This window comes from Lucilia sericata, unplaced genomic scaffold, assembly GCF_015586225.1.
Source record: "Lucilia sericata isolate MDLA Ls3-8-SP2 unplaced genomic scaffold, ASM1558622v1 Contig000558F_arrow, whole genome shotgun sequence".
In the NCBI taxonomy this organism is placed as follows: Eukaryota; Metazoa; Arthropoda; class Insecta; order Diptera; family Calliphoridae; genus Lucilia; species Lucilia sericata.
The window spans coordinates 200,504-225,005 of NW_023994568.1; the positions used below are offsets into that span (position 1 = coordinate 200,504).

Genomic DNA, 24,502 nt, shown 5'->3' on the forward strand with positions numbered 1-24,502 from the left:
CTTAAAACTAAATTAAGCTAATTTGAACATTTAATTTTTGATATTTAAAATTGTTCTAATCCGCCAGACTTTGCTCCATATATTTAAATTCAAAAAGGGTCTTACAAGTTTCTTGATAAGTTGTCAATAATTTTTAGTTAATTATTCTATTTCGGAATACCAAAAATTTTATTTGTTGACAACAATATTACCATTAAGTTACAATTCTCAAAAATAGTTCAATTGTCTGCTTCAATTTATTTTAGTATTTCGATAACTTGTGTTAGGCCTTCATAATCTGAAGTTATATATTTATAAGAAAGTTTAAGAACATCTGAAGAATCTTCTATAGCAATATCCTAAAAAAGAAGAAAATTTATAAAAATGTTTAAGGCAAATTAATAAAAAAACCCTATTCCTTTCTACTTACCGATATTTTTCGTGAATATTTATAACTCTCAGGAACCATTTGCAAGCGATCTGTAGGAATTTGATGTTGATGTTTTAACAAGTGAAGAATACCGGGTACAACATCTGTGGTTAATACGCCACAAGAACTCAAATGTAACCGTTTTATTTTAAGACATTTTCTTAATACTTCTAAAACCGCACGATTTGAGATAAAATAACAATTATTTATATTCAATTCTTCTAATTCGTTTAATTGTGAAAATTTTTCCAAAATTTCATCATCAATAGAATTACATTTACAATGTAAAATTTTTAATCCTTTTAATTTTGCTATTAATGCAGCCTTTTCCGCATCAAATCCAGCCCACTCCACCACTTGTAGTTCTTGTAATTGTTCGGCTTGAAATTTTACCAAATTATGTAAAAAATCTTTGGATATAGATGGACTAATTATATTATTTCTTCTTATTTCCAGGTTTCTTAGATTAGGTAATTTTGCTAGACTATTGTAATTCTCTTCGGTTGTAGACATTTTAAGTGTTTCTAATTGTTTAAGATTTTCTAAAATTGTTTGATAATTTTGACTAGATAAGTTATTGCAATTTCTTATATCCAAAATTTTTAAATATTTAAGATTTTGAAATATTTTTTCAAAGTACTCAGTCTTGATGCGTGTGCAATTGTTAAGTGACAATTCTTGCAGACCTTTAAGTTCACAGAGGTAATTGCCTAAGAAGAAATATCTATAAATTTAAGAAAACTTTAACACTTTACTATGTTTACTCACCCGTTATCTCGGGATTATTTATTAAGGCCAAAGATTTTAAACGTTTTAAAGAACTTAACGATTTAATGGTTTCATCATTGACACTCCAACCATAATATTTCAGCGATTCCACATTACTGCAATAGGTTAATAAAAGCTTAAAGTAAATAAACTCCATTAAATAGCTTTCTTCTTCGAAAGGTAGTTCCACTTTTAGGTTTTTCACATAGGCTCCTATAATCGATAGTAGTACTTGCAGTTGAAAGGTTTGTAAAGTATTAAAAAATCTAGTATTTAAATTTGATTTATAATCAATTTTTAAACGTTTGGCCAATATATCACTAAAAGGTTGATACGATAGCAGCATATTAATACGATCGCCTATGGGTAACATTTTAAAAATGTGCTCCAGACAGTCATCATTTAGTGCTACCATCGAATTGTTTTGTTGGACTGGAAGAAAATATATATTAACTTTTTTGCTTTAAAATTTTCTCTAATCTAAACATACCCATTATTTCTTTTTCCGTTTACTACCAGTTCAAAGGACGTCAATTTCAAAACTAACCTGTAAACTCAAATTTTGGTGTTTACATTTTGTTTTCCAGTTTTCCACCCCTAACTCGGTTTTTTCCCAAATTTGGGGCGGCTGGCTAGCATTCAGATGTTTTTCTTTGTTAGAAACATTTACCTCTAGCATGTGGGGTGGTTTTTTACTTCCTTTTTGTCCAAATGTTTAGGAGGGTGGGTTTGATTAGTATTGACATTATAAAACAACTATGTTAGTTGTTACAATCAAATTTGTTAACAAGATGACAAAAAAGATGTTAAAATATAATATTAAACATTCAGATTCAGAGGTCTTAATAAAACCCTACCGACATCCTTTCCGAGATTAATATAATACCTAAACTTTCTGTCCATAATCTATCAGCGACATCAACTTCATTATTAATATGATCTTATGTACATTTAAAATCTATGGTTACAAGATGTTAGACTTTCTCTTAAATTTCACATCAAACCTCCGGTAAGGCTTAGCGCCTTGTCTGCCGATTTTGCACCAATATGATAGGAGTAGTACTGATTGTTTGGATCAATAAGCTCGAGTCTTTTGTTTATGGTTGTATCATTCGAAGATAACTATTGAACTAATGTGGCTTCGAAATCTCCTTTGACAGATCACTAACTGTTTCTTGATATAGAATTTGACGAGGTTGACATTTAGGTGGATTAACAAGAATATGAGTCTAACGAGATTCCCTCCTAGATCCATATAATCAGTTAAAGATGCTATAATGGTTGTATAGTAAGGGCCAGAGAACTTTAACCATAGACATTTCCATCAACACCATATCATACTCCTTTGCACCGTAGAAGTCAGGCTTCATCCAACATGATAGTAAGGTATTTGATCTATTTAATACTCATGTGCACTGTTCATGTTTGTATGATTCGAATTCAATTTGGACGAGAGTAGTCATTTAGATCCATAGTCTTCTTTTTCACCCAATACCAATCCTCGACCATTCACAACAAAGTGAAATAATCTTGACCAATCTTGATGACAATGAGTCGAAACTGAGTTTAAGAGTTCTCTCTCAATTTTGCACCGTAAAGATCTGGCTACGTCCAACATAGTGGTATAATATTTTCCGTTCGGTCTTGATCAAGTTTTTTTTCGAAGACAACTCGAACGTTGGCTTTCCTTTGGATCTATAATTACTCAACATTTTTCTAAATTGAATTCAAATTTTGCCTGTTTGCTAATGGAAATCTTGGAATAATTTAGATACATGATGAAGTTTTAAGATTTTTGGGAACATTAATGTCTATCATAAGTTCTGAAAGTGATATTTTAAAGAATTCTTTATAAATACTCCGGTTGAGGAATTTTCCATTTATTTCATTTGGTATTTCTCCTTTTAGTCCTTTTAAAAATGTATATGAAGCCTTATTTCTGTACGTCAGAATTAGTGTGTCCATAGCTTTCTTTCCTATGGCTATACAATAGTTTTTTTTTTTGGATCTGATTCGTTGCTACAATCAACTTTATTACCAAATGTTGATTGAAATCCAAAGGTGATTGGGTTATAAAGGTTGAACGATAATTCGTTTCCATCCACTATTCCGTTTTCGGTTAATCATCATGATATGTAGGAGAAAATCCTTCATCCAAATCAATAATATTAGAGAAAACACAGAGAAATATGTCATTTCTCCTTTCCTTTCCTTCTTCATTTCCTGATCCTCATCCAGTTTCACTTTCTTATGAATTTCCTCTAATAATTGTTTCATGTTCCTCTTCTTATTCTTGTTTTCTCCTTTTCCTTCACTTCTAAATTCGATCTACGTTGTATATGTCATTGGGTTTCACGCTCGTAACTGCAAATGCTCCCATATATTTTGATTTAAATTTAAGACCGGGCCAAACTGAGTCCTTTTAATAATTTGCGTTTATATTTCGTTGTTTTGATTTTCCGATGCAGCTAGCTGTTCCATAATTGTTTTTATATCAATTGTGTTAGTTTTCATGGTTAAAAACGTCAACTTTAAGAGCTGAAACATCATGTTTTGCGAGTGAAACACTTTTGTTTACATCTCTTAAAGAGAGAGGGATTCTTTAAAACACTTTGTATCATCATTATTTTACACTTCATCATCATCTCTCAGTTGCTGATTGGCTGCTATTATCGGCTATTGTAAGATAAGCATTGTTGCTGTTGTTACATCTATGGCATCTCCAATCAGCTCTTCTATTAATCGCCATATTCGTATAGGTTTTCTCTGACATGGAGAGAAGTGGTAAAGAGAGTTACATCCGTGACTCTTGACGAACTTCGTCGACTACACTTTGTTACATTGAGGGGCACATTCTGTTCCAAAATCGCATCAAATTGTTTTTCTTTAAATTCCACGACACTGTGGCATCTTTACCAAATTCTTTAGATATTTTCGTTATTATTTCAAATTTTATATCAGTTTTTCAATTTAAGGAAGAAAAAGTTCTTTTATATCCTAGTAACTTATTTAACTTGTCAAGGAATCCGTATCATTACCATTAGAAAGTCTAACCAATGGAAGTGCCTTACAAAGGCCGTTGTGTGAAAATTTATCTGTTCTACTTCATTTTCCTGAATATAATCCACCTGCATTTCCATATCCTCATTAGTTTGAATCTTGGTAAAGTTGATCAAGTTGGATGCGGCCCCAAAAAGGGCTTGGTTGGTAACGACGACGGAAACAGTCCAGTTTCCAAGGATTTACCAACGAAGAATTTAGAGTAGAGATCCATAAAGGCCAATACCACTTCTTTGCTCGAATTGAAACACTATAATTTTGTACATCATTGTCATGTAAATCCACTCCTCCCATTTCCTTTGTGGTAGTTTTTCAATAGTAGGAGTTGGTTATAATTTACAAAGCGACCGTGTTCTATTATTCTGCCATCACTATTGTTTTTGCTTTTTGCATCTTTTTATTAGCACAGTGGGATATAGCTGATCAAAATAGGTGGCCACTGTAACTTCTTTATTGTCCTGCCAGCGGAAAATTAAAATTTTATTGTTGCTGACAAACTGGAAATCATGATCGCCTCTTTCCAAACCTTTTCCGATTCTATTTGCCCGCACAGTACCTGTTGCACACAATCTTCTTTCAGTCAGTAGGCACATGAGGTAGTACGAAGTAAAAAGTTGTCAAAATACACCGTGTATCTGCAAATTCTATATTATCTAACAAGCAAAGAACCACATCGGCTCCTAAGCCAAATTCTTTGTTGTAGTTGTCTGCCGATCCAGCATAGGGTATGCAGTTATAAAGATATCCATTGGCCGAGCAGACCAATAGTTATGTAGCCAAGACCTTATTTCTTGGCTACATAACTTCACAGCAGGAACGCCTAATGTAGGGTGATTTAACCAATGATCGCGAGCTGCAGGCACAGTGTGATATACAGACAATACCAAAATACCTACGAATCGTTGTAACATAATATTGTCTAATACAAAATTAGAATTCTGCTGCTGAGCGTAGCGTTTTGTTTCCTCGATTATCATAGTATATAGAACCTCATCATCAAAAAATAGACTAAATAAAACTTTCGGCGTTTTTCCGCTTCATCAAGTGGTTCATTTATTGGGGTAATATCATATTTAAACTTGCCTTCACCATTTTTCCTTTGTGTCCACTTCGGCTTATCAAAATCTGATAACTATTTATACTTTTTATTTTCCTGTGGCTGAGTTTCAATTCGTCTTCTTTTTGACGGTTGAGTAACAATAGACGATGATGAGGGAGCCACTGGGCGAATGTTAATATCATCGTTCTTACTAAAGTCATTGAACTCATAAAGTTCACCTGAATCTTTCTAGCGCATTCCAATACACATCTGACTATTAACGAAACTGTTGCAGTATGTACATAATATAATTTGCGTTATATGATACTTACATCACCATGCGGAATCGAGTCATCATCAAAATCTTCTTCGTCTGTATTTTCATTTGTCTAGCTCTGCCTCCTTCCTCATCACTCCAGCTATCAATTATTGCCTCCAGCTCATATTTTGTAAGAGCGCGTTTTGATTCATTATTCAGAAGTTTTTTAATAAAATGTTTCCAATAGAAAATGAATTATTGAAAAGAATGCAGACGTATGGGTTAATATTATACGTTGCTAAATATTAGCCTTAGCTTCAAGAAAATGCTCTACTGGCACAAAAAAGTATCAACTTCTCTTTAGAAAGAAGTAAGAGCAAATATTCCATCACCTCCAAATGTGTTTATACTCTGAGATTCTTTAAGAATATCATTTATCAATAAGGAGAATGCCGATTGTATTTTGAATAAATTTCTTCTTACTGCTCCAGTTATTTAAAAAGTGCCAGACCATCGATAACAATACCACATTTTCATTATTAACAACATCACCGAAGTTTTTCAAATAACTTATTAGGCCTAATTGAATATATTTCCTGGCATCCATATTTTTAATTTAATTTTTAATGTTGATCGCGTCTCTTTTGGATCTATACAGATAGTGCCACATTTTTAGGTTTTCGGACATGCCCGCTACAATTTCGGTATTAAACATGTTGTTGCTTGAGTCAGTTTTCATTTGTTTAAATTGACATTATTTTGTTCTTCTTCTTGTTTTTTGTCATTCTCTTGTTCTATTTTTTAATTATTTTGTACTTCTTCTTATTAGATAACTTTCGTTAACTTTTAATTTTACAATTATGCTTTGTTGTTAGATTTTCAAATAGAATTTTTGTATAAAAACACTCGAAATATATTTTCCATTTAAAATTGTGAAAGATGATCTGTCAATCAGTAAACTGTAGCCAATTATGCTACTGAAGATATCAAAAAAGTGTTGCCACTTTAACTTTTAAAATTCATATCAAACAGTCTATACCTATACAATTTTGTCTATAGTTTACACCATTGTTTTGTCTACAGTCCAGACTATAGTTTAGTCTATATTCTAGACTCCATAGTTTAGTCTATAGCCCAGTCTATAGTTTAGTCTATAGTCCAAACTATATTTATTTTGGACTAAATATTGTGAATCAATAATAGAGGGCGTCGCACCTCCCATATGAACTAAGTAATTATATACGTATATCTGGGAAACTATAAAAGCTAGAGTCACTAAATTTTATAAGAGTAACTTTAATTACAATATAAATATTTAGGAGAAAAATGGAAATAGAAGCAGAAGGAGGCATGGAACCTCCCATACGAATTAAATACTAAAATTTAAAGACTATAACAACTAGAGGCCATTTAGGAAAAATATTGACGGACTAGCAAATAGTGGGCGAGGCTCCTTCTCTATGAAGTAAATATTACCATTAGTATATCGGGAAAACTATAACAGCTACATTTCAAGAGTAAGAACGTTTTCATTTAAAATATTAAGAACAAAAGTAGAACAGCAATTGTGGGCAGGACACTGTCCATTAAGTAAAAAATTTCCTATATCTGGGAAACTGTAATAGCCGGCTTAGCTTTTAGGCGAAAAAAGTCGGCGGCAGCGCGGCTCGCAAAATATTACCGGCGGCCAGCCGCCGCCGATTTGAGCCGTTTCGGCTTGTATCTCTGCTAGAAACCTCAAAATTTTTACGATTATTCTTGCTATCAATATAAATATTAATGGATGGACTAGCGGTAGTGGGTGTGGCAGCTGCCATAAGTATTTAATGTTTAAAAAATAATTGAAAATTAAAAAAAAATAACTAAAAATTAAAAAAAATATATATTTAATAATAATTTTTTATTAAACAAAATATCAATATTTAAAAAATAATATAATTAAAGAAATATTTTTTTTTGCTTTAAATTCTTTCAAATATTAAACAAAAGAAAAACCAATTTTGTTTAATTTATTATATTAACGAATAAAAAAACTCCTTATCTATAAGGTTGGCATAATTAAGGTCATTTTCGGGTCAATTATATATTAAATGGGCAGCCAAAAAACATAAATGAACTTTTAAAAAGATTTATAATAAAACAAAGAGTTTCATGAAAGAAATTTATGAAATAAAATAAAATTAACGACCAGTAACAATAAACAAAACAAAAGAAAATATTTAATAAAATATTAAAATATTTATGATATACAAACAAAGACAAAATAAAGCGAAACTTGCCATTTTATTTGTAAAATAAAATATTTAATTAAATCAAATAAATAAATATTTAACATATAAAAATAAAAATAAAAACATAATTGTTAAAAATCTCACTTACACATAATGGCTTTTTTTGAAAAAAAAATAAACTAAGTTTATGTAAATTTTGTATTAAAGTAATAATTAATTGAAAAAATAATTTTTAAAAATATGTTAATTATAAAAGAAAAACATTTAAATTTTATAGTAAATAATAATAAAACAGAAATTTTAAATTTGTATTAACATAAATAATAAATTTAATAAAAAAAAATAATAAAAATATTCAAACTTTATTAATTTGTAAGTTTAAATTTAATAATAAACTAAATAATTTGTTGAAATTATAAAAAAAATTATATAAAATATATTTGAAATTTAAAAATATAAAAAAAATATTATTAAAATTATATTAAAAAATAAAGAAAAACAATTAATGTGGAGTTTTATAAACAAATTAGATTAAAAAATAGCCTAAAGCGAATAAAAAGTATGGCAACCTTGCTTACAGCAAAAGCTCTAGAGACACTTAAGCTATTTTTGTATACAATGCTGTCACGTTTTCAAAATACAATTAATGTTAAATCTGATAACCTAAAAGCGTATTAAAAGTATGGCAACATTGCTAAGACACCTAAGCAATTTACCTTACAATACTGTCATGTTTTTTAACTCAACATTAATTGTTTTTATTTTATTTACGAAAAAAATCTTTACAAAATTTGTTTCCTATTTTATTTATACATAATTTTTTTTACAAAACCAAAATAATTTTATATAAAAAAAATAACACACTAAACTCTTGGTTTGTTTTATTACTTAATTTTTATATTTAATAACAAATTAAAAAACTAAAAACTTAAATAAAATATATAAATTATTAATAAAACTGCTTAAATAAAAAAAATCATAGAAATTCCTTAGTACATATAAATAAAACTTCAACAAACATGTTATTTATTTATTGTTTTATTTTTTCCCCCCCACCACACTCCTCAACTTTATTAAGTAGTTCAATCAATTAATTAAAAATATAAAACCTAAAACTATAGTTATATTATTATTAAATATTAAAATAAATTATTCCATATAATATTAAGTGTTAAACATGTTTAACTAAAAAAAAATAACATAAAACAAAAAAATAATTTAACCTAAACTATACATAAATAATTTTTATCTATCTCCTAACTTTAAATTAAAAAAAAAAAAAATACATTAAAAAAATGTTCAACGAATAATTGGCAATTATTATTAAAAAAACAAAAACTAAATGAAAAAAAACTAAACCAAAAATTAAAAACAATCCTATTAAACTCTAGACATTTCTATTATATTATAATCAATCTAATTACAAAAAAAAAATTAAAACTAATAATAATTGTTAGTAGTGTTTTTCAAAAAAATGCTAAAATATTTATTAATAACAAATTAAATAGTAAATTGTTTTAAACAATGTGTAATTCTTCAAAATTATATATAACATACAACTTAACGGCGACATTTTGAAAAAAAATTAAAATTTTTAAATCCTTAAAAAATACAACTCGGTTTATTTTAACGCAAAATGTTGTGTCACATACACAGCGTTACGCTTTAAACTGCAAAGGATAGCTAAATAAAAAAATGGATCTTAATTGTTTTCTTCAGTATATAGCAACCATTCCTCAAGACCTTTTGATATTGTGTGGACTTTTATTGGAATCACTGGAAGCGTTACAACTGCCATTGAATCGAAGTTCAATGTTGGAGATTTTTTCCGGCCGCTCTTACTCTGATCGCATTGAAATCCTTCTATTTTCTACTCTTACTAATCTGAGCCAAAAATTAGTCCAATAAATCAACTACTTTCCCACTTTACCCTCCCCCGGGGTCATGTTACCTTGATGAAAGTCCCCCATCTTGGTGTTATTGCAATCCCGGGGGAAAAAAGGTACTACCAGTATCGCTAGTCTGCCGAGACTATAAATTAGTGATGATCAAATGTATCCTCGGCCAGAGGACCACATAATCTGGTACCACGGGTGACAAGTTAACCGCAGTTCTTTGCCCTGGCTGGTCAGTTGGTTGAGGTTCCTTCGGGATTCACGTAGTGACTGAGGCTTAAAACCAATTTCGCGTATTAGGTACACTTGGTTAAAAGATTGATGTATTGAGCTTGTCTCATGACACCTGTCATTTCGCAAAGGGGCTACTTTGGCAAGATATTACATAGCTCAAGTACTTGAGCAAAGTGCTTGCATGTATATGAACCGGCAGAAAAACTATGTACAAAAATTTCCACCTGCGTGTAAGAAACCCCAAGCAGCGATGGTGAGTCGTCAAAGAAGTACACCCTGTGAATTGGTCTGTGAAAAGACCATCGTGAAATAAGTCCGTGAAAGCAGGTCTTCGCGTAAAGCACATCTTCCCTTTTCGACGGTTTTTATAAAAGATGATAGGTTGTTTTTTGGACCAAATGGTTTTATTTGGTTAAATTGATTTGATTGGTATCCAAGCCAAATGTTGTGTTGTGGCTGTGTCTGTGACTGATATTGTTGTTGATGCTGTTGTAAAATAGCTTGGGCGTCAATTGAGAAATATATTTTAACTTAATTATAATTTGTTTCTTTTTTTCAGTTTGGCTTATAAGTTTTTATGTTCTTTGGAACACTTTTTGTATTTACGGTTCGATTTCATTTCATCTTTAGATAAAGTCACCACGACTGCGCTAATTACGGAATAAAACAACTTCAGTTGTTTCTGGTTGTTTAAAAACTAACTTTATTTTTAAATCTGCAATTCAGCATAAACTTATGTCTACATTATTATATGTATATGAATGTTTATGTGGAGCATTCCCACAGCACTGATATTGCGACTATCCACAATAACAAAACTATCAGGTTGCTCTGACATACAAACAAATAACAAAGTGTATGGTTGTATAAATACAATCAGATAGTCCATATATTTGGTTATATGTAACTCGCGCATCCTCTAGTCCCACGCCTTCTTTCGCAATAAGATGTTTGGTGAAATATTTTCCGATTCAATTCATACAAACTATGTTCAGTCTTTTTATCAGCTTATTCACAATTCCCACAATATCCGATTTTCTAATCTATTATTAGACTCTAATACCAGTAAATAAGTGCATCTACTCAGACCGTCCATTTTCAACTTCATATTTAAGTTCTAAGGCACATCACGCAATTCTTGGATTTACTGAACGTAACAACTTTAAATGTTCTTTCCATCAAATCAAATGTTTACACTTCGAAACTGTAAACAGTGTCCGTAGTTCTCTTTGAAAAATAGAATACATGGAGATTGCCAAAAAACCGGTACACTTTACAGAATCGGGATGAACAAAACATAAAAGATTCCATTCTTCAAATCCAACTCTGTAAAGAATTTACGACATCTTATTCAAAGTCCTTTAATTTATCTTATCCAAAGTCCTCGCACACTCATATTCCACGTCTTCTTTCTTAATAAAACGATTGTCAAAGCATTATCCGATTTACTCGGCCTTATAAGTTTTTTATCCGAATCCTCATTTTCCTTCCATTTGTCGCTTCGTCTTTTGACACTCCTCAGCAAAATATCTGCTATACATTTCTCTTTGCCATTGTTTATTATATTTTCATGGATTACCACTTTACTCCGTTGGCGGATTTTTCAAGCTTCTTTTCTTTTTTGATTTTTTCTATATCATTTCTATCTTAGTTTCGCTTATGTGCACTCTTATTTCAGCTTCTATTATTGAACACTTTGTATAGCTAAGGTTGCACTTTAGTACAATGAAGTACTTGGAATCTTCGTTTTTTTGCCATTTCCCTTCTTTAGTGTATATTACATATCTACTTTAGTCTTCGAGTTCGTGAAGGAACATCTATTAATAACTTGTCCAATCCTTTTCTATTAATACCAACAAGTCCTTTTTATTGCTAGGAAGCTCGATTTGTTAGCAACTATATATAAGTATATTAGTTTAATGAATCACTAAATATTCCTGTATACGAATTGAGTTTATTTTATTACTTCCTGTTCCCTGTGTTCTACATGATCTGCATATGTACGGCAGTAGGTATAAATAAGAAATAATCTATGACTTTCTAAAGTTTGTAGTTAATCTGTTAATTTAAGCCAGACGCCTTCGCCTAATTCTCCCTTTTCATATAACGCTCTAACGTTATGGGCTGTGGGCCTGAATTGATGAAAGTGGGAGTATATAATTTGTTTCCTCTAGGGTTGGTAAAACGTATTGTTTTTTTGTGATATTAATTAAAGAAACACTATTGTATTATTTCTGTCAATGATTAACAATCATCTCTAGCTCTTGCTCTCATAATGGTTACCTTAAGGAGACTTTTAGAAGCACTTGCTGAAAATCTGCACCAGGCCTTTTCACCGATCTAGATACTATTTCTAAAACGAATAGTAGTTTAATATCGGAGCCTTTTCCCTTACTAATCTCGTTATGAAAACCAAATGCACTAGACTTCTTCTTTGCAAGCTTTTGACCTCTGCAGCTGGTTCCAAAGACATGACCACTTTACAGCTAACTACAGGTTGATGTTGTCGCCGATCCTTACTCTTTTCAGTGTTGTCTGCAGGGAGAGAATTAACTTAGAACCACTAGACTTCTTCTTTGCAAGCTTTTGACCTCTGCAGCTGGTTCCGAAGAAATTACCACTTTACAGCTAACTACAGGTTGATGTTGTCGCCGATCCTTACTCTTTTCAGTGGGAGAATTATCCCAGAAACCGAACGAAATTCTGCTGCGCTTTGTCTTGAGAAGGTATCTATCCCTTAAAGAGAACGTTGATGAATCGCTCTTTGTCAGAAAGACAAGAGACTTCGAACGTCTCTTTCCTCGCACTTTTCTTCTTCATTTGGCTATTATTAGTATCAAGTGGAGTAACCTTTGGCAAATCCTACATGACTAAACCCCGAACGATTTGCAAACAGTTTTCCCTCGAGTGTCGTCCATGATTTCCCCAGGCCTCATCGGTAGAAAAGGACTCTGAGGTTTGATATCTGTAGTATCATGCTTAACGTTAGTGAACAGAGCCAACGTCTGAGTGGCACCGGTTTTACTAATGTTGTCACTAATTTGACAGGATAAGTAAACCCTAGTTGTATAATATACAGCCACGCCTATTCCTGGACAATGTTTAAAACGACACTTAAGCTCAGGAAGCCATAATAACGATAAATGTATAGTAAGCTCTGGCATCGCAAAAAAGATGCTGAAAATATTGTAAGATTTCCAATGGAAATTCTGATTGTATTCATTAAGGTTTTCGATTGTTTAGACCCTATTTTAGTTTCCAATTTGTCTACTAATTGGACTATCAAAATTTCTTTTAAGTTTAATAACAAAACAATAAATTCTTTAATAAGCATTTCTATAAACATTAAACTGTTACAATTTAACAATAACTTGCAGTTAAAGCCTAATATCTAACATATTTGACACAACTTTGTCCTTTAAGTTTTTTTAATAATCTTTTCAAATTGTAAATTTATTTAAATATTTTTTAATTTAAATATAAAATTTTGAAAACATACAATAAAAATAACAACATTTTTTGCAATAATAAAATAATATGCATTATAATATACTCATAAATATACATTATACATACAATTAAAACATATTTATAAACAAAACAAAAGTAACGAAAAACAAGTTAATTATTATACACTTTATTAAAGTGTTTATTAAAATATGAAATAAAACAAAAACATAAAACAATAAACAATAAAAATAAAAAAAACAATTAAAATTGTATTACATTAAACCATGCGTATCCAAGAATTATAGAAACATAGATTGCGCATTCAGTATGTAAAAAAATGTTCGTTCTGCGCATGTACGTCATATCAGCCTGGAACTTGAGAAAAAATAAAAGCAAAACATAAACAAAGTGACATTTTTGGAAAATAAAAAATATTTCGATACAAATAAAATACATATTTTTAAATTTTAAAAATATTTATTTAACAATTAATGTACATCAATGTTTTAGTTTAATGTTTTATTGATCTTGCGTTTTCTTTGTTTGGAAAATTCAGAAATTTCGTGGTTTAGGGTTCTAATTTTAAAATACATACGAGCACGAAAGAAAAGTTTTTTAATTTTTTCGCTACAATCTATATTTTGAGCCAACTCCATGTGTTTTTTTAAAAAGCCTTCAGTGATAAGCAAGCCCTCGTTGTTTGTTGATTGAAAAATAGTGTGAAGTGCTTGTATCTTACACATCATTTCTTCAGTTGGTTTTGATAAGCCCCCTTCACTGAGGTGATCGATCCATGTATAAGGTTGAACTTGCAATTCATTTCTTGGCACAGAAATATTTGGTTCTTGATCTTTCAACCTATGGCATATGTAACCAGCAAGGTTTTCTAAGCCATCATACGCCAAATCATCTAATTCTTCCGCCTCAACGTTTTCTTTGTCATTATGTGGGGGATTTATTTGGCTAAATATAACTCCTATAATATATGTACATTAATGAAGCCCATTGCAGTTTCCTAATTATTTAAAATATAAAATATATTTACCAGTAAGCGACTTTTGCGTTCTTTCCAAATCGGGTGTGTCGTCGACCTCAACGTTTGCTGCATTGGACATTACACCATCGTTGCGACCAAGTACGTATGACCTTAAACGGTATCTGAACTCTTCTTGGTCGGGGTGATCATGCAAACCACCTTTAGATCGAATTATACCAAAAAAGTTTTCGAGTACGTCTTGATTAAGGCGATAGGTCAAAACATATTCACAATTATGCTTTGTTTTTAAACTCGTATAGAGACCCTTTAAGGCATTATTTGACTGTATAATACCTATAATTTAAAAAACAAACTTAAAAGATTAAGTGGTACAATGTAAGATGACGTTTTACCCTTTTGAAAAGGAAGTAATGACTTTCTACCCACAGCTCGCATGTTCTTCATCAAGTTTGTCATTTCATCAAGAATTCGGTTTTGTTCTTCAATTGCTAAACCATATGCATGACAACGGGTTCTAGCATCCGCTCTCGGTACTCTTACGTTCATAATGTCAAACCAATCGTTAGTCTAAGTAAATATAATTCACAATTTCAAACTATTATCTAATTATTTAGGACTTTTACCACTTTAAAAAGCTGATGGCATTCACTCCAATTAAGCCCATCTAAAAATCCATGACTAGCAGCCCGTGTTATAGATTGAGCAACTGTATGTGAAAATAATTTTGTTGCCAATTTAACTTTCTGTCGCTGGGCTCCTGTTACATTTAAATTTGCTACGGATATTTTGTGCGTTATATTTACATCTCCTGATGACACCTCCAAAAGCTTTGTAATTATATCCTTTTGAACAATTTTCTGATCGACAATAAAGCCACTGTCAATAAAGTGGTTGCGCAATAGTTTTATCATATGCGGAACATCCGCAAATGAAAAAACTTGTTCATTTTCAAACAAAAACCTGAACATAAATACAAATGGTGATTTAAATTGTTAATTAAGAGTGTTTTGTTTTACCATGGGGCCTCTTCAGTTACTCCAAGTTCATTTAGTAGCGCTCTGTTTCCACCACCCAGATCAGAAACCATTGCAACAACTGTGTACCCACATGATTTTAGCTCCTCTAGAATTTCAAACAAAATAGTTTTAGTCATTTGACAGTCAAAATTATAAAAAATCGGCTGTTTCCATTTGGAAATGAGTCCTGAAAATTAAAAAAGGCAATGAAAACATTAATTTAAAAATTTTGTAATTTTAATTTACCTCTGACCATAGCTACTTGAGCATAGCTAACTGGACCCAATGTAGTATCTGTTGATTTGTTATAACAGTATGACTTTTTAATTTTCATCTCATCAAAACTTAACACGCAAAGTTTTTGAATGTCAGACATATGATTTGACTTTGATAAAACTTTAAAAACTGGTTTTAGCAATCCTTTATTTAAATCTACTTTCTGCGCCCAGCTTTGTAAAGTACGAACTGACGGAAGAGGAAAATGTTTGCGGTATAAAAGTTTGTATAGCTTTGCACTTGCGGCGTACAACGTTATTGACTGCGTTATATCTTCTTCAGTCCATAATTGTCTTTTCATGCCATTCTTTAGTTTTGCTATTTGTCCGCGAGTGAATATTACTGAAAGTTTTTGCTCTATATTTTCAAGCTCGTAATTTGTTTTTTTTATCTGAGTTTTCAACTCTTCAACGTCCTTTTGGTGTAATTGTTTTAGTACTAAAATTTCCTGGTGATGACTGCTTATTTGTGTGTTATTATCGCTTTTTAAAAGTTTGTTTTCATTCCGAAGATTTTGTCTTTAAATTAAAAAGTCATTGTCTATAAATTTTGAATGAATACCAACGCTACTTACACCTCGGTCCTTAAATGTTTAAGTTCTTCCATACATAAATATGGTTGAATATTTTCGGAACCAATGTCTTCAATAATTGTTTTAAAATTCCCGAGATTTTGGACGTCATCGGTGATATTTTCTTTTTGTTCTATATTTTTAATGCAATTATATTCTTGGAGAATTAAAGCTACCATCTTTTTGTTTTCTTGTTGTTCAATTATTGATAATTGTTCTTCGCCTAGTTCTTTATTTTCAAATGGGTCATGTTTTATGGATGGAACAGTACCGGGTTTTAAAAGTCTCCTTTTGGCGAACCCTTGGGTTAATGCATATTTTTATAAATATTTTTTTTAATCAATGTTATATATCCCACCCATTTCGTACTGCAACCTATTTTCCACATCTTCATCTTTAAAATGTAGCATGCATACATATGATGTTTTGGGATTTATTTGTTTCTCACGGTCACAAAAACTTACCCATTGCTTCTGAATGGAAGCGTCCGTCGGAAATAAAAAAAAACTAATTTCGCACGCCTTGGAGTTGTTGGTGCTTTTGCAATTTTTCACAGCGCATTTCATATTTAAAGTATTTTATTTTTTTAAATTTTTACAAAATTTTGTAACGTTTTTAAAATTTTTTAAATTTTTTTTTAAACGTCAATCACTTTATTTGCTGATGTGACGTAGCACATCGAACACCTGTTGATTTAAACCAAAAAAACCTGCGCAATGCGTAATCTATATTTTTATAATTCTTGATGCGTATCAATATTTAAAAACAAAACACACAACCAACCATAAAAATAAAACAAAATGAAAAGAAAAAAAAGAAAACATGTTTAAATAAAAAGAAAATTATATTTAAAAAAAAAATAAAATCAAATTTAAAGTGTTTTTTTACTTTTTGCGGAAAAAAGTTTTGAATTTGAAGGTATCGTCATATTATTAAGAATTGTTATAATCTGAAGCCGAGTTACGACAATCGAGTGATCGAATGTCTCTTATAGGTTCTTTATAGCACTTAAGTTGTATGTATCCAACAGAAATATTTGATTTAAATAGTGAGCTGCTCTTAGACCATTGGCATGACATAGAGACATTATGGGATTGTTTATCATTGGGTACCGGGGCACTCCAATGTGCATGGAATGAGGTTGCAGACGAATTAGCTAGATTAGGTTTGAACTTTCTGTCACAATTGTAGGTTGATATTCGAGAGCATCCGTGACATCATCAACCAGTCTGAAATAGAAGAATGGATTGCAAAATATCAAAGGCATTAAGGCCAAAACTTGATGTAAAGTCTACAAAGAAACTTATAGGATTAGAGAGACGCAGTTTTTGACAGTAAGACTGTAATTATAGGTCTATTCCAGATTAGGTTTGAACTTTCTGTCACAATTGTAGGTTGATATTCGAGAGCATCCGTGACATCATCAACCAGTCTGAAATAGAAGAATGGATTGCAAAATATCAAAGGCATTAAGGCCAAAACTTGATGTAAAGTCTACAAAGAAACTTATAGGATTAGAGAGACGCAGTTTTTGACAGTAAGACTGTAATTATAGGTCTATTCCAGGTTATGCGAAGATGCAGATGAACTAGAAAGTAGAATCTTAGTTTGAAATGGCAGGGTAATAGGTTCGACGACGAACTAGGGGGAAATTGCAGGACTTAACTGTGGCAGTCTACTAGGTTTTATTAGAATTAGTCATTTCTTTGACTGGGTTTTATAGGCAATCTCAGATTCTCTTATTTTTCTTTCTTCGGGAAATCGACTCTGTAAATCTTTACAGAATCTCTCACTTTTCTTTCTTTGCGGAATCGACTCTGTAAATCTTCTGGGTTGAAACCTGTTTCCATTCATCTCTCCTCTCCTTCATCTCAAATTTATGTTCCTTCTAGTTTTTCTAGTGTTTTGATTCTCTATCTTTCGATCATCGCTTTCTATGAAGGAAATCACAAAGGACCTTATGGTATCCGAGTAGAGTTGCACTTTTTCATGGTGCATAACCCTTCTTAATCGAAACATAGTTAGCCCCTCTGTAGAGAGGTTTCCATCTCACAACGCGCATACAATCTGTGCTGCGTAATATGCTAGAAAACGAAATTGCGGATGAACTATCAAGAGTCAAAGCAGATTTGGACATGTGCTTGGCTTGGCCAAGTGGTCCACCTTAAACCTGAGCTAAAGTAATTGACTTGCAGATTTTAAATAAAATACTTTACAAATTGGATCGGAAATAAAAATTTGGTATAGTTTTCAATTTGTCGCATACCCTGAGGTTCCCTAGTTTCAAAGCTCCCAAAATATTGTCCTAAGGACTGTAACGGTCTGCTTGTCAGTACGCGATACTTGCGAATTATATCGGTGCGTGACCTACACGTGCAAACTGGCTCAGGTTTTACCGAATATACGATGTTAATATTCTAATATGTACCGATAGCCAGGCAGCCCTTAGGATTCTAAGTGGTATCTACACAACATCAAACTTAGTCCTAGAATGTCGGACTGTACTGGATTCAAGGTCATCAACAAATTCGTGGTAATACTATCGCAGACTCTCTTGCGAAGTTGGGTTCCTCACTTGCAAGAGAGCACACAGACCCTTTATATTCCGAAAGTTACGGAACTTAACGGCGGTGGTAACTGGCCAATGGCTCTTTGTGCTCCATGCAAGAAGACGAAACTTACCCAGTACTGGCTTCTGCGGAGCTGCCAGAATGACTTCCTTTGTTATTATCCCGCCCTAGCGTATCATAGAATGAGTCTGCAGGCAGCTACTTCATGGATGACTTAAAGGATCTATCGGAGGTAGACATCCGAAAGATAGACTCCTATATTCGTGCGACCAGCTGTTTTGGTTTAGAAAACCAGAGTACTTAGGTCTAAGTGTACTAATACGCTGACAGTTTTCGCTCGTTTCAGGTATTACAAAAGGATCAATTTACTAGACCCAAGCATCCCCAGTGAAGACATCGCGAGGACGACCTGCTAACCTATGACCTACACTAGAAAACGAAGATTCTTTCAGTCAAGGGACAGGAAGAATCTTTATATGTAGAAGGAAAACATACAGAATTCTTAATTTAATACTTATCACTTCATATCTGAGCAAGTGCGTTATAAGGAAGCATTCTCAACACTAAACTGTTTCATGTTATGAGACTTTATAAATGGATGAATATAATCAATCGTTTTGCCAAGCAATCTATTATTACATGTTAGTTTAATTTCAATACGAAAAACATGATCATGCGATCCCAGGTTCTAAAGTAATAATTCTATTACTTCAATGTGGCTAATTAGAAAACAACACATTCTAAAAAAAAGTTCCAAGTAAATTCCATATTAATTTCATGGCATATTTGTATTTAATATAATATAATCAATTAAAACTACAATAGAAAAAAATACTTGTTAAAAAATAATTACAAAAAAGTAAACCTTAAATAAGTGGCTGTTGGAAAATGTTGTACAAAGTCTAAAGTAGTAGTATATAGAATGTATCGCAGCTATATTAACCCAAAACGATTTTGGCCTCTTTGCCATCCACAATGATTTTCTGGCCATTAAATAAACAAAATTCACGCTTAACATAGGCAAACAATAAATCAGTGACTAGGAATATCTGAAAGAAAAGAGAATTGATTTACCATGAATAAATAATATAAAAAAACAAATACCTGTCCGGTGGAAAAAGCCAAAGTGGCACCAAAATAAAAATTTGCATTAGCTGAACCAGAATAAATCCATAAATGCCATAAAGCGGGCAGCATGCATAAGGAAACCACAAAGAAACAAAACACAATAAAGTTGTGAGCCATGACTAGAAAAGAAAAATTAAAAAAATTTAACAATTTATCAACATATAAGATTAAAATGCTTACACTTCCAAGATCTTTTCCATAGAGGCAAGAGAGCTAAATAAAAGGCCACATCCCCTATACAGGGATAGGCCCTAAAAATGGACATTAAACCTATTAGAATAGTGGCCAGTAAAATAGGCTCCTTGCGCAACTTAAGAGACAAGGGCACCAAATACAAAACGGTGGCATTCATTTGAAATGTTACCAGGAACATGGTGCGAAAATGATCAAACATTTCGGTAAAGAAATACCAAAATAAACCAATATTCGGCTGCAAATCACGATAGAAAAAGCTGAAAATAAAACACAAAATTTAAAACAAAAATTATTTTCTGTAAAACCATTAACTTACATAAAACCCAAAGTGCCATCTATAAAATTCCAATTATCCTTTCCCATTATTTTGTAGTTTAACAAAAACAAAGATGTTGTCAGCAAACTAAAAAAGGCCAGGGTATGGAATATGCCTTTTAATTTTTTATCCTGTTTGGAAATCAACACCACTGGAGCCAGTAAAACTATGGGATACAAATTACGTTGAAACTCCAAAGCCACACAAATAAAAAAAATCAACACCCGGAAATCCACCAAACCATATAAAGCCAAAGATAGAAATAAATTACTAAATACGGTAGAGGTTAAACCGGCACAGTTGAAAATGGCCAAAGGATTAAACAAATAAGCCATGAGCACTAAGAAAGGAATATTACTCTCATCGATAGGTTGATATTGTAACTCTTCCGTGTCTTTGGCATATAATTTCAATTCTCTACATTGTTGTTGCAATTTTTTGCGTACAAATATTTTACTCGTTTTGTATAATATCCAAGCTGTGCTTATATCCACCACTACGTACAACAGGGGCAATAAACCCTGCAAAAATTCAGAGGCATAGAGTAGAAACCACAACATAATGGGTATCTCATGCACCATATCGCCTTCATAGGGGTTTGTACCTTGCTTAAGTAAATAAATGCCTTCTTGTACTACAAAATAAAACGAAATTCATTTTCAACATTTGCTTTTTAATTCATTACAATTTTGTCACTCACCTCTTTTAAAGGAATTCAAGGGTGTTGCTATTTCTATACGATTCGCCAATATATTGCCCCATTCACTGTTGGCCAAATAGTAACGTAAGGCTCCACCTAATATTAACCATTTTATAGGTGTTTTATCCATTTTTTCTAAATTATTTTTTGGATTTTTTCTTAAAATTTTTCTTATTAAATCATTTATGAATTAATGCAGCCGGGAAGAGATAAACAAAAAGAATAAAATTGCAATTGTCAAATGTCAATTATTTTGCAACAGCTGTTATGTTATCGATAACAGGAGGCAATGCATCTCAAACTGTTAAAAAATTTATACAATTAATGGGTACGCTGAAAGAAAAAATTTCAGAAAAAAATATTCATAAAGTAATTTTATCATGTATTGGACAAAAATAAAATGAGCGACTCTAAAGTTTAGAGTCTAAACGGTCGAGATTTCTATAATATTTTTCACAAGTGTAACACACACAATTTAAAATTGTTTTGTTTAAACGTGAAATAATTAAAAAAATATTAGCACTATACAAATTCTTTAATGATCTCCAATTGGCCTGCGTTATTACTATTTATAAATGTTTAAATCAAAAACCCATTAAAAATACATTCATCTGACAAAGCACTAAAAATTTTCTCAGAAACACCCTGTCTAAGTTTGAGAAGCACTGTTTTTACAACATGCATGTGTTGAGCTGTCAACTTTGTATTTGTTTACAAATTGGAAAAAGTGTTCACGCGTGTTGTATTTTATTTATTATTTAAAACGAAAATATAATAAACTTATTGAAATTATTTAATGAAAACAAAGAAAAATAATAACAAAATGCCCGCCGTAAAAGCAGAACCTAAAATAGAAGATAAATTATTACAAATAAATCAAAATCTATTAAAATTAACTGCTGAACCGGACAAGTTTCTCATGTGAGTTTTAAGCATCAAAATTCTGTTGCTCTAGGCAGGCACATGTGTCATCATTTAAAAGGATTTGTCAAATAAAAACTTCTTTTCAATATTCCAGAGCTCAACCGGAAAAATGTAAAGATATCGAGGAAATGTTGCAGCAGATGTATGGTGTCACCATAGAAAGTGATAGAGCCAACCAAGGTAATCCAGAAATTTTGCCTGAACTGGTGGTGGAAGACATGGATGTGGAACAGATATGGCAACAGTTGGAATTGCGTAATAATTTGGCCATGAACGGCCTGATCAAACAAACAGCCAAATTATTGGCTTTGAGGGAGGAAAAATTGGAAGTTCACTTGAAAGAAGATGAAGATGAGGCCAATGAAATGCAATTAGGCGAAGAAGAGGAAGACGATGATGACCATGAATTGCAAGATTTAGAGGAAGAGGAGGAAGAAAATGAAATGGACAATGAAGAAGACGAAGATGAAGGCGAAGAAGAGGAGGAAGAGGACTTATTTAGAGAAAAATCTAAACCTAAACAAAAATCTAAACGTAAATCTGTAGTGGATGACAAATTCTTTAAATTGGACGAAATGGAAGCATTCTTAGAAGCCGAGGAAGCAAAAGAAGAGAGAAAACATAAAGGCAAATTATTGGCCAAAGATGATGATGGCATCAATTACTTTGCTGAAGATTTTAGAGATGAAGGTGAAGAGGATTCCGAGGATGAGGATTCAAATCCTGCATATAAAGATTTCTTTGATGTGGATGAAGATTTAGAAGAGGATGAGGATAAAACAAAACGTAAAGATAAAAAGAAACAGAAAGATCATTTTGATGATAACGCGCAAGAAGAGGACGAAGATGATGAAGAAGAAGATGAAGAACATGATGAAAATATGGAAAATGATGGTGAAAATATGCACGATGAAGATGATGAGGAAGAACAAGAGCAAGTGAATGAGGAAAAACAGCCTTTAGCTTCTGGGGAAGATTCAGATGATTCAGAAGACAGCGAAAAAGCCGATGAACCTAAATCCTCTTTTGAGCAAAGACAAGCTAGATTGGAACAACGCATACGTGATTATGAATCAGAGGTTCTGGGAGAAAAACCTTGGCAACTTAAGGGTGAAATACAGGCCACCTCACGTCCTCAGAATTCTTTACTTGAAGAAGTATTAGAATTTGAATCAACCGTACGTCCTGCACCCATTATAACCGAAGAAACTACCCGCTGTCTGGAAGACATTATTAAACAACGTATTAAAGACAAAGCCTGGGATGATGTAGTGCGTATCGTAAAACCTGTTAACACGCCACAAGATTATCGCAAAAAATTAGTATTGGATCAGGAAAAATCCAAAGAATCTTTAGCCCACATCTATGAAAAGGAATATCAAATGGAAATGGAAAAACTCAATCCCAACCGTGATCCAAATGAACCCGAAGAACCTAAAGAACATCAGGAAATACGCAAAATGATGCGTGAATTATTTGTTAAACTTGATGCATTATCCAACTTCCACTTTACACCTAAACCTGTGGCACCAGAACCTAAAATTATTACAAATACACCAGCTGTGGCTATGGAAGAAGTGGCTCCCGTTGCCGTTAGTGATGCTAAACTATTGGCACCCGAAGAAGTATTCCGTGGTCCGAAATATGAATTGGTTGGCAAATCAGAACGTACTAAGACCGATAAGAATCGTGCTTTACGCAAAAAGAAATCAAAACAAAGGGCCATACACAATGCCTTGGAGGCCAAGGATTTGGAACGCCAGAAGAAGGGTATACCACTGACGAAGAAGGAAGAAAGTGCCAAGCTCATGAAGAAATTAACAAAACAGAGAAATGTCGAAAAAGTAAGAAATGTTTTTGTATATGTATGTAATTTGTACAATTTTATCTTTAGATTTAAATTTTGTTTTATTACATTAACAAATTAAATACTGTAATTTTTCTAAAACATAATTTTATCATTCCCTTTTCAGATTACATCCAGCAACGATCAAGGTGCATTGAAATCATCCAAGGCCTTCTTCTCCAAATTACAAGATCAAGCAACAACTACCGTAAAACCAACAAAAAAGAAACAGGATGCCAAATCCTTATCAGCGAAAAAGTTAAAATTATAGTCAAACTAAGTACATAATTGTTTTCAGTTATTTTTTCTTTTTTAAATTAGCAAAGTCAAGTAAAATTTATACATACATATATACATTTTTTATATAAGTATATAAAAAACAGCAACAATAATAAAAAACCAACGTTAAACATTACAAATTTATCTCAAGACTACAAAAACGCATAAATGATTAAGGACATTATGATTATTACGTGCCAGTTGATATGTGTAAGGGAGGGAGGGTATGAGAGAGCCATTCTCTCTATGCCTGAAGTTGTTGTGTTATCCTGAATGAATGCATAGTTGTCGATGTGGATCAGAAAAGTACAAGCTAACGAATGTTCATTCATTCATTTA

General features: G+C 32.1%; 3 protein-coding genes across 3 annotated transcripts; 1 reads left to right on the plus strand and 2 right to left on the minus strand.

Annotated features, from left to right (window-relative positions):
• Positions 1-236: 236 nt before the first annotated feature.
• On the minus strand, positions 237-1,615 carry LOC119606189 (dynein regulatory complex subunit 6-like). The gene is made up of 3 exons (XM_037959604.1): positions 1,178-1,615; positions 410-1,119; positions 237-338 (listed from the first exon to the last, which is right to left on the minus strand). The coding sequence occupies exons 1-3, from the start codon at positions 1,590-1,592 to the stop codon at positions 237-239; spliced, it is 1,227 nt and encodes a 408-aa protein (XP_037815532.1). The 5' UTR covers positions 1,593-1,615.
• Positions 1,616-19,537: 17,922 nt separating this feature from the next.
• LOC119606196 (phosphatidylinositol glycan anchor biosynthesis class U protein) lies at positions 19,538-21,340 on the minus strand. The gene is made up of 5 exons (XM_037959615.1): positions 21,115-21,340; positions 20,415-21,048; positions 20,084-20,355; positions 19,880-20,022; positions 19,538-19,824 (listed from the first exon to the last, which is right to left on the minus strand). Exons 1-5 carry the CDS (start codon positions 21,242-21,244, stop codon positions 19,714-19,716), a joined length of 1,290 nt encoding a protein of 429 aa, XP_037815543.1. The 5' UTR covers positions 21,245-21,340; the 3' UTR covers positions 19,538-19,713.
• A 474-nt stretch (positions 21,341-21,814) lies between these two features.
• LOC119606191 (U3 small nucleolar ribonucleoprotein protein MPP10) lies at positions 21,815-24,288 on the plus strand. Its single transcript, XM_037959608.1, has 3 exons — positions 21,815-22,035; positions 22,133-23,882; positions 24,012-24,288. Exons 1-3 carry the CDS (start codon positions 21,911-21,913, stop codon positions 24,153-24,155), a joined length of 2,019 nt encoding a protein of 672 aa, XP_037815536.1. The 5' UTR covers positions 21,815-21,910; the 3' UTR covers positions 24,156-24,288.
• The last annotated feature ends 214 nt before the right edge of the window (positions 24,289-24,502 follow it).

Coding starts and splice junctions, on each gene's coding strand:
- LOC119606189 (XM_037959604.1), bottom strand. CDS start 1,592: ATGGTAGCACTAAATGATGACTGTCTGGAGCACATTTTTAAAATGTTA. Junction 1,120..1,177: donor AAATAATCCCGAGATAACGG/GTGAGTAAACAT, acceptor ATTTCTTCTTAG/GCAATTACCTCTGTGAACTT. Junction 339..409: donor AATATTCACGAAAAATATCG/GTAAGTAGAAAG, acceptor CTTCTTTTTTAG/GATATTGCTATAGAAGATTC.
- LOC119606196 (XM_037959615.1), bottom strand. CDS start 21,244: ATGGATAAAACACCTATAAAATGGTTAATATTAGGTGGAGCCTTACGT. Junction 21,049..21,114: donor CTTGAATTCCTTTAAAAGAG/GTGAGTGACAAA, acceptor TTTATTTTGTAG/TACAAGAAGGCATTTATTTA. Junction 20,356..20,414: donor GATGGCACTTTGGGTTTTAT/GTAAGTTAATGG, acceptor TTTTATTTTCAG/CTTTTTCTATCGTGATTTGC.
- LOC119606191 (XM_037959608.1), top strand. CDS start 21,911: ATGAAAACAAAGAAAAATAATAACAAAATGCCCGCCGTAAAAGCAGAA. Junction 22,036..22,132: donor GAACCGGACAAGTTTCTCAT/GTGAGTTTTAAG, acceptor TCAATATTCCAG/AGCTCAACCGGAAAAATGTA. Junction 23,883..24,011: donor AACAGAGAAATGTCGAAAAA/GTAAGAAATGTT, acceptor TTCCCTTTTCAG/ATTACATCCAGCAACGATCA.